Source organism: Physeter macrocephalus, chromosome 14 (genome assembly GCF_002837175.3).
Source record: "Physeter macrocephalus isolate SW-GA chromosome 14, ASM283717v5, whole genome shotgun sequence".
NCBI lineage: Eukaryota > Metazoa > Chordata > Mammalia > Artiodactyla > Physeteridae > Physeter > Physeter macrocephalus.
Genome location: NC_041227.1, coordinates 21,978,892 through 21,989,074, shown reverse-complemented (window position 1 = coordinate 21,989,074; position 10,183 = coordinate 21,978,892). Strand labels below are relative to the sequence as shown.

Here is a 10,183-nt window from a genome sequence, read left to right as displayed (position 1 = left end):
TCTGCCATAGCACTCATCACAATCTATAATAGCCTTTTTGTTTAATTCTTACTTTCTGTCTACTAGAATGAAAGCTCAATGAGGGTCCTTTCTAGTCCTGTCAACCAGTTTATCCCCAATATCCAGAATAATGTCAGGCACCTAAGAGGCATGCAAATAATTGTTGACTGAAGAGATAGGCAAGCAGACTCAGCTATGGAAATCAAGTGGAGTGGTAGTCTTACTCCACGATTCCCAAGTACAGCTTGGAATTCTCCCTGAACCTCTCATAAAGTCACAGAATAAATAGAGGAAGGTGATTTTATTTCTCTAGTTTGCAAATTAACAATTTTTTAAAAAGAAGCATAAATCAGTACAATAATAGGTAGAGTCATACACATATTTCTGGCTCCATTAGGTCAAAAGAAAGGAAGGACAAGAACACAAAGGAGACAAGCCTTCTAAGAAACTTGCTGTTCAGTCTATAGTCAATATGAAAAGGTAACCTTTGGAGCCACAAAAAAGATGAATCGTAGATGATTATGCTTGATTCTGAAGGAGTCAATCTCTCTGATCAGCAGTAAGCAACAACTCAAATGGCCAAGTAGAGCATCAGGGTCCCTGAACAAAGAGCCTTCTTCTGGTTCCTTGGGCTCCCCCCACCAAGGGTATGGGCTCCCCAGGCAGTAGCAATATCATTCATAGCAAATGTCCCTCCTGTTTCAGGATGAGAACATCCACTCACTATAAGACCACAGAAGGACTCCTGGAGAGAAATGGGTAGTGTTCCCCACCAAAGGAGCTGAGGCTGGAGAAAGATAGTTTTCTCATGTTTCTGTCTTGGAAGCAGGCCAATGCTGAAGTCAACTGGGCTATACCAATTCTGGTGTGAACATGGAGCAGCCACTGGGGGTAACAACAAGGTACCTGGCTGTGCATGCGTTGATGAGGCAAGAGAAGCCAGGCCAGCACAAAGTCAGAGGCCCACTCTTCTAGTGTTGGGTCCACTTGATGCTCTTGAGGTCAATGCCATCCTGCACCATCTCCCAGAGAGGGCTGCCAAAAAGAAGAGGTATTTGGGTGAGTGAAGGCTTAGGAAGCAGCCAGCACTGGCTCCTGGGCTATAAGCCTCGACTTGCCTCCATCTGCTCTTGTCTCTCCTCTACCTCCTTGCCCTGATAGACCCCAACACAAGAGGTTATCAAGTCTTTCTCAGCTATATGTAAGTGCTTGTCAGCTCTAGCCTCTCCCCAGCTGCCAACATTAATAACTAGGTACCCCAGGCTCAGCTCCAATGGGGCCAAGCCAACAGCGTCAAGTGTGGTTATATTCATGAAGCTCTCATCCCAGTCATGAGAGGCTATGGACACAGTTTCCCTGGGGGAATCAAGACCCTTGGAAGGTGTGTAAGCAGCGAGTTTCAGCCTCTCTACTAACCACCCCCCCCAACCACACACACAAATGGACTTTTCAGCACTTGTTTCTCCGTTTGTTTGGGTTGTTTTTTTTTAATTAATTTATTTATTTGGCTGCGCTGGGTCTTAGTTGTGGCATGTGGGATCTTCGTTGCTGCGTGCAGGATCTTTAGCTGCGGCATGCAGGACCCTAGTTCCCTGACCAGGGATCAAACCAGAGCCCCCTGCATTGGGAGAGCGGAGCCTCAACCACTGGACCACCAGGCAAGTCCCCTTGTTTCTTAGTTTTACTCTAGTTCTCAGAGATAGAACTTAGCCCTAAATCACCTGAATATGTAGCACCCTTATCCAGTTCTCACCAGATTCATCTCCCCAGAGTTCACTATGCTTCCAACATCCCTGGCTCCAATTCAAAAGGATCTTTTGGATCTTAGACCTGGGCATCGCATCTCATACAGGAACTGCTACTGAGATATCTCTGCTAAGCTCTGCTCCCCTTCAGCTTGAATGCCTTAGATAATGTTCCCAGACCAGATATTACTTCAATGTGTTATGACCATGGGATTTTGGTTTGGATTTCTCCAGTTAACTTTCTTCTACCCAATTTCATTCTATTCTTGGTTTATCTCTCTCCATTACACTATGCACTCCCAGAATGCCTTTCTTTCTTTCTTTTTCTTTTTAATTCATTTTTGGCCATGCCCCATGGCATGCAGGGATCTTAGTTCCCCGACTAGGGATCGAACCCGTTCCCCCTGCAGTGGAAGCACAGAGTCTTAACCACTGGACCATCAGGGAAGTCCCCCAGCACACCTTTCTATTTGACATTTTCCAAGTCTCCTTAAAGTTAGCCATCTCCTTCCTGTCCCTTCATTTTAGGGAAGGTCACTTAATATCATAGGCTCACAAAATAAAACTCTGGCTGAGGGTAATGAGACCAGGTTGAATTCAGTTTCTAAAGGATCAGAAGAAATAGGGTGAAAATGCTGAAACCACACGGATAGGAAGAATAAGTCTTTCCTGGCAGCATAGTCAGTAGAAATGTGTTCTGAGTGTGCCAGAGAGTACCAGAAAGCCAAGCCAAGGAAGAATCTAAGCATGCTATAGATATTAAAGCAATACAATTAGACCCTGCAAAGGAAAATCCAGAGCCCAGAAAGGCCTCGGAGAGCTCACAAAGGGAAGCAGGTATATACCTGAACTTTCTCACTCTCACCAACTAGACCAAGAGAATCTTGAAAGTCAAATAGAGCCAAAACAGAGCTCTGAAAAAGTCCAGAGACCTTGATGTTCCCATAAGGAAGCAGAGCTCTATGGCTACTAGGGGAACCCCTGGTAGCAGCTGGCTGATAAAGCATCTCTTGACCTTTATAAGCATCTTTACAAAGAAAACTCTGAGTAATGGTTCTTTTAAAAAAAAAAAAAAAAAATTTATTATTTATTTTTAATTTTTTTGGCTGCATTGGGTCTGTCACTGCGTGCGGGCTTTTTCTCTAGTTGCGCCGAGTGGGGGCTTCTCTTTGTTGTGGTGCATGGGCTTATTGCGGTGGCTTCTGTTGTTGCGGAGCATGGGCTCTAGAGCGCAGGCTCAGAAGTTGTGGCGCACGGGCTTAGCTGCTCCGCGGCATGTGGAATCTTCCCGGACCAGGGCTCGAACCCGTGTCCCCTGCATTGGCAGGCGGATTCTTAACCACTGCGCCACCAGGGAAGTCCAGTTCTTTAGTTTCTAAAGACACCTTTTCATACTCTGAAAACAAATAGCCAAGAGGATCCACTTTCCTGCTTTGTGGTATCTCTAAATCCTAAAATTCAAGGATTCTCAAACTTTGGTTTCTGGCAGTGTGAATACACAGCCTAAGGATGAGAGAGGAGCCAGCACAGCAATTTCTTCCAAGGGGTCTCTGGTACAATAGTGCATACCTCATTTCTCGAAGACGCTTCACATGGTAAATGCACTTCTCCACTGTGTAGTCTACTTCCTCCTCTGTAGTGAAACGGCCGATGCCAAACCTGAAAAAGACACAGAGAGGAGCTCTGCATCAGACCTGTGGCACCAGGGTAAATTCATTCAGCAAATACTCAATGAGGATCTACTCCACAAAAGACATGGAGAGAACATGGTCCTTCCCCTAGAGGGCAGAGTTTCTCCGAACATGGTCTGTGCGCCACCTGAGAATCACTCTAGAAGAAGTTTCCTACTCCTCCTCCAAACCTAATGAATCAGAATCTCTAGTGTGGCACTCAGACCTGTTCATCTTTCACAAACTTCCCAGGTGACAGTCGATGAGGCCTGCAAACCACTGCTCGAGAAACTTTCATGAAGAATGAAGAAGGGATAAGTTTAACTAAATTGAGGAAGACTCTAACAGGAGAAGAATAATACAAAAGAGGATGCCTTTCATAAATGCTGCAGCTCAAATGACTGACCTGATAGAAGAGTGAGCTAAATCCTCATCAGTGCCAATTGCTCGAAGGACGTAAGAGGGCTCCAGGGATGCAGAGGTGCAAGCACTGAGGAGAAAGACAGAGCCTTGCTCAGTTCAGCAATAAATCTGCTTTTGGCCACAAACCTCCAGTCTTGCTCCCACCCCCAGACCCCTGAAGTCATACCATGGAGACAAAAGAGACATTCTAATCTGACACAGCGAAAGGGCCAGATGCTGCCAGCTGCTCTGGCCCCTGTGGAGGATAACCTCCTTGAGAAGGACACTGCCAAAGCATGACAGAGCATGATACCACGTGAGCTAGGTGTGACACCAAGAGGCAGCAGAGCACCAGGTGCTCACTCCCCTACAACTGAATGCATTATCTGTACAGGCCTGGACAGCAGCTAAACCCTTGGTGGCCTCTGAAGCATCCTTGAATTCTGGAGGCCTGTAACAGAACTACCAGAATAACACTAGAACAGATACATGCATCTCCTGGGACCACAAAAGGCACAAAACTCTACCACAGGAGGCCCTCCTAGGGTGGCAAACTTTAGCCTGCGCCCAGCCAGCTAAAAATAGGTGCTTACAAAATGACTTTCACTCTCAATTAAGACCTCTTGTGCCTGTTGTCTCCACAATGGGAAGCTTATTAACCTAACACTTAAAGCCAGACTAATTGGTCCTGCCACAGTCCCTGTCTATCCAGTCCAACTCACCTCCCCGAGGATAAGGCAACATCCTTGAGTGCCATCAGCAGACTCTCCCCTTCCACATATGCAAAGGAGAGGTTGATACAGCCTGGAAGAGTGAATTACTATGAGAGAAGACTCAGAGTCTCCAGCTCGTCCAGATGGGGACAGAATGGGCACGTCTGTACCTGGGTAATGGTGCTCAGGGTCCCCATTCATCACCACGTCTGGAAGGCTCTTCATTATCTTCCGTGTCAGTCGTTCTGCTAACTTGGAGATCCGCTTGTGGTCATACTGAGGAGCAGGCAAGGGAGGACTAAGCATAGTGATCATTAACAGCTCAGAAACACATGGGACGAGGAGCCCTGCCCGGTGCCCAGAAGTGACTGTTTATCTGACCCACCTATTGCCCTGTGTTGCTCATGGAGACCACTGTATCCCCAGCACTGAGCACAGAGATGCTCAATAACTGGACAGATGGTTTCAATAACCCAGAATAAATGAGCTGATAACTACTGAAGGGCCTGGATTTTGGAGTCCATAACACCTCCCTCAGTAAGATGCCAGCAGCACTGGGACAAAGATGGTTTTCTTAAACCTCTTCTTCTGGCAAAGATCTGACCCAGTCATGCCCAAAAGCCTCAACACAGGAGACCCAGCACAGGGGAAGAATCTGTGGGAGGGAACTGCTCTCCGCATACCTCCATCTCTTGCTGTGCCACCTCACACGCAGCCCCCATCCCCACCACCAAGGGTGTAGGGACTGTCCCAGACCGCATGCCCCGCTCCTGCCCCCCTCCACTCTGCAGGGCCTCCACACGCACACGGGGCCGGCGGCGAATGTAGATGGCACCAACCCCTGGGAAACAAAGTTTATTACAAAAAAAGAGAAAAAGGAAAATGCAGATGAAACAAAATATCACTTTTCAAAGGGGTCAAAATACTCTTTCAACTTTTCTGTAAGCTTGACATTTTTCAAAAAAAAAAAAGATTGGGGGAAAAGAAGAAACAGCAGCAAAAGCATAATATTTATCAAAATTATTTTATACCAGAAGGAGTGATAGCCAAAATGGTTTAAAGTAGCTCCCTATGCATGTATAAAATGACATCATGCAATGCAGCATTATTCATAATAGCAAAATATTGGAAACAACTTAGATGCCCATAATCAGGAAAATGGGCAAATAAATTATGGTACATCCATGCCTGAAATTCAAAGGAGGTGTATAAAAGAATGAGGAAGCTCCTTCTGTACTACCAGTATAAAATCTCCAAGATACACTGTTAGAACACTGGTGAAATGTGAATAATGTCTGTACTTTAGTTAAAAAAAATAAAAGATGCATTGTTAGGTGAAGATGCAATGAGTGTAATATGCTACTGTTTGAGTAAAAAAGGGGAAGGGGGGGAAGTATATATGTGATTATAAATTTATTTATTTATTTATTTATTTATTTTTGGCCATGTTGGGTCTTCGTTGCCGTGCATGGGCTTTCTCTAGTTGTGGCGAGCAGGGCCTATTCTTCATTGTGGCGTGCGGGCTTCTCATTGCGGTGGCTTCTCTTGTTGTGGAGCACGGGCTCTAGGTGGCGCGGGCTTCAGTAGTTGTGGCTCGTGGGCTCTAGAGCGCAGGCTCAGTAGTTGCAGTGCACGGGCTTAGTTGCTCCGCGGCATGTGGGATCTTCCCAGACCAGGGCTCAAACCCGTGTCCCCTGCACTGGCAGGCAGATTCCTAAACACTGTGCCACCAGGGAAGTCCCATATACGTGATTATAAATGCATAAAATAGTTCTAGAAAAATACTCAAGAAACTGTCTCCCTAGGGGGAACTGCATGGCTTAGAGACAGAGGTGAGAGACTTTCCACAGTGTACTTTTTTGCAGCTTTTGAATTTTGAACCATATTACCTTGTTTAAATAGAATAAAAATTTTTAATTAAAAAAAAAATTAAAACCTGAGGGGAAAAAATGGGAGAAGTCAGAATGGAAGTAAAAATTAGCATAATCTCCTAGGGTCTATCAAAACTTAAAAATGTATACAACTTGTGACTCAGCAAATCTGTTTACAGGAATTTCATACCAAAATATGAGCATGAATGTACAAAGATATTCACTAAGTGGCCAAGGGTTTTGAATAGAGTGAGCACTTGCTGAAGGTCACCTTCTCCCTCACAGAACAACTACTGACTACTGAGGCAGAGACTACAGGTACCATAGCAAGTAAGGCAATGGTTCCCAAATTTATTATGAAGGACCCTAGTTTTAAAATAATTTATGTGCCAAACTGTATTTATTAAGAAATATTTCATTTCCCCATTAAAATAAAATCAAATTCAAGTATCCTACACTGTCTGAATCTCTGCAGTTTCCAGGTTCAGAGAGTCAGTGCTCAGATACTACATCTGGATAGTGAAGAACACCATGTTATCTAAATCTATTTAGATCCTGAGTTCAAAAAGCAAGAGTTTGGATAGTGAGGGATACCTGTACACATTTAAGTGCTGATCAGAGCTTCTGCTCAATATGAGTTAATTTTATCAAAACAGGTTTATCTACAAAAAAAGCCAATAAGCCAATTTTAGTTAAAGATAGAACACCTGTTGGGCTTACAAAAACACTCTTTACAACCTCTGGGAGCCTTTAGAAGAAGCCCCTCTTATATACTTTCAGGAGTTATCATACCTTTTTCCACAAGGTGTACATCCAGATGACACACCCCGCAGACACAGCAAGCGTACTGGCATAACCAACCACCACAGGCCCTCACCCAAGAGACAGAGGAGGAGTTGTTCATTTTGGATGGCTACCTCCATAAAATAGAGGACAATAGTCTCTTCCCAAAGACTGGGGTGCAGAGGCAGAATTCCAGCTAGAAAACATTCCTAGGCCAATAGGACCATAGGAAACAGACAAGTATCCTTGAGAGATTAATAGGAACACAGACTACTAAAACTAGGAACAAACACCAAGAAACATAACATCCCATACAATCTTCCCCTAAGGCTAAAGCAAGACACGAGGGAATGAAGAACTCAAAGAATATTGATCTGCAAATCACAATGGGGTAGACAAGATAACTGGACTTATCCAGCTAATTTGATATGACAAAACCTTTGTTCCTCAACCAAATTAACATCTACATGAAAGTATTTTCTAAAGAGACCAGTGAAGAATGGTCTGCTATATAGTAACTGCTAGAATCCACCAATAAGCACATGTTCCTAGCTATTGCTAAATGACACTTGCATTCTGCAGGGCACTCTGAATATACAATTTCCTCTGAGAGCAGTGATAGTCCCAAATGAATCCCAGGAACACCTGTCAAAGAGTTTGCCAGGAGGTCCAGAGAGGAGGAACTCTAGGAGGGGCTAGTACCTTTCGGACCATAGATTTTGTGACCACTGATGCTCATGAGATCAATTTTCATGTCGTTGACGTCGAGTGGGATTTTTCCAACAGCCTGGGCTGCATCAGTATGGAAATACACCTTTCTGGAACTGCAAATGTGCCCTATGGTTCACTCCAATCTCATTGTTCACAGTCATGACTGAGACCAGACTGGTATCTGTGGGATTTTTCCAACAGCCTGGGCTGCATCAGTATGGAAATACACCTTTCTGGAACTGCAAATGTGCCCTAAGAAAACAACAAAGTGGAAGAACCAGAGCACAATGTTAGGAAGTAACCTGGCAGTGGTCCCACAATGTACCATGAGTTCTAAGGCAAAATTATATATGGCATTGGCCACTAGCCACACAGTAAATCACTTCTCTCTCTTTCTGTCTCTGTCTCTCTCTCATTCTCAGCTCTAGTGTCCCTGACTAGAATAAACAAGAGCAACTGCAAAACACCCAATCAAAACACCCCTGATATTCTGATTCATAAGACTCTTCCTACCTCATTAACACTGGCCTTTCAATATATCAGATTAACTTTTAGATCCTTTTGATTTAAAAGAAGCAAAGATTGGGGGCTTCCCTGGTGGCGCAGTGGTTGAGAGTCCGCCTGCCGATGCAGGGGACACGGGTTTGTGCCCCAGTCCGGGAAGATCCCACATGCCGCGGAGCGGCTAGGCCTGTGAGGAGCCATGGCCGCTGACCCTGCGCGTCCGGAACCTGTGCTCCGCAACGGGAGAGGCCACAGCAGTGAGAGGCCCGCATACCGCAAAAAAAAAAAAAAAAAAAAAAGAAGCAAAGATTAACAGATCTATTTGCTAATGTACCTAAGAGGTTACAGGGCGAGTGCCTCTGGCTCTATGAGTATAGTAAAGAGATGTTCTAAAACAAAAAAGGTAAAAGAAAAAAGGTGGAGGTTTTTTGTTTTGTTTTCTGCACCAAGTGCAGTAAAATGCAAACAACATAAAGGGTACTACACCTGGATTCAAATACTAGCTATGCCATTTACAATATGTCCTTGAACAAGGAACTGAAGCTCTCTTTCTCTTAGTTTCCTTACCTCATTCTATAAAGTGTTATAGCTCCTAGTCCAGTCCTGCTCCTCAGATAGATCCCAGTGGTGGGCAAGCGTCAGGGTTCATGCATGATACTCACCTATTTCTGCAATGGGCTGCTTCACTCCAATCTCATTGTTCACAGTCATGACTGAGACCAGACTGGTATCCGGCTGGATGGCAGCCTCTAATTCCTAAGAATATCAGGAGTAAGGAAACTATATAGTACCAACAAAGTCCTCCCTAACTCAGAATGTATGCAAGCTTAGTCTTGAAAAGGGGCCTTTCACTACACACCTACCGGAGTGGGTAAAATTAAAATAGTGACAACACAAAATACTGGCGAGGATGCAAAGAAACTGGATCACTCATATACTACTGGTGGGAACCTAAAATGGTACAACCACACTGAAAAACAGTTTGGTAGTTTTTGTTTCTTATAAAACTAAACATGAAATTACCATATGACCCAGTAATTGCACTCTTGGGCATTACCTCAGGGAAATGTAAACTTAAATTCACACCAAAAAACCGATACATAAATGTTCATGGTAGCTTTATTCATAATAGCCAAAACCTAAAAACAACCCAGATGTCCTTCAACAGGTAAATGGTTAAAGAAACTGTGTACTTCCATTACATGGAATACTATTCAGCAATAAAAAGGTACAGACTACTGAGACATGCAACAACTTTAATGACTCACCAGAGATTTATGTTAAATTAAAAGAGCCAATCCCAAAAGGTTACATACTATATTATTCCATTTACATAACATTATTGAAAAGACAAAATTAAAGAAATGGAGATCAAATTAGTGGTTTTAAAAGAAATCCATGGGACTTCCCTGGTGGTCCAGTGGTAAAGAATCCGCCTTACAATGCAGGAGGATCTGATCTGGGTTTGATCCCTGGTCAGGGAACTAAGATCCCACATGCCGTGGGGCAACTAAGCCCACGCACCACAACTACTGAGCTCGCGCGCCCTGGAGCCTGCATGCCACAACTAGAGAAGAGAAAACCCACAGGCCGCGACTAGAGAGAAGCCCGCGCACCACAATGAACAGCCTGCGCGCCGTAACAAAAGATCCTGCATGGGCTTCCCTGGTGGCGCAGTGGTTGCGCGTCCGCCTGCCGATGCAGGGGAACCGGGTTCGCGCCCCAGTCTGGGAGGATCCCACATGCCGCGGAGCGGCTGGGCCCGTGAGCCATGGCCACTGAGC

General features: G+C 44.7%; 1 protein-coding gene across 1 annotated transcript in view; it reads right to left on the bottom strand.

Moving 5' to 3' along the window:
* Positions 1 to 294: 294 nt before the first annotated feature.
* Positions 295 to 10,183, bottom strand: part of NFS1 (NFS1 cysteine desulfurase) — a 17,893-nt gene continuing 8,004 nt past the window's right edge. The window contains exons 6-13 of the mRNA XM_024128498.3: positions 9,062 to 9,155; positions 7,887 to 8,021; positions 5,214 to 5,371; positions 4,701 to 4,806; positions 4,540 to 4,621; positions 3,822 to 3,905; positions 3,315 to 3,404; positions 295 to 1,035 (exon numbers count right to left, since the gene is read on the bottom strand). Coding sequence (XP_023984266.1) covers positions 972 to 1,035; positions 3,315 to 3,404; positions 3,822 to 3,905; positions 4,540 to 4,621; positions 4,701 to 4,806; positions 5,214 to 5,371; positions 7,887 to 8,021; positions 9,062 to 9,155 — 813 coding nt within the window. The 3' untranslated portion in view covers positions 295 to 971. The remainder of the gene's footprint in view (positions 1,036 to 3,314; positions 3,405 to 3,821; positions 3,906 to 4,539; positions 4,622 to 4,700; positions 4,807 to 5,213; positions 5,372 to 7,886; positions 8,022 to 9,061; positions 9,156 to 10,183) is intronic.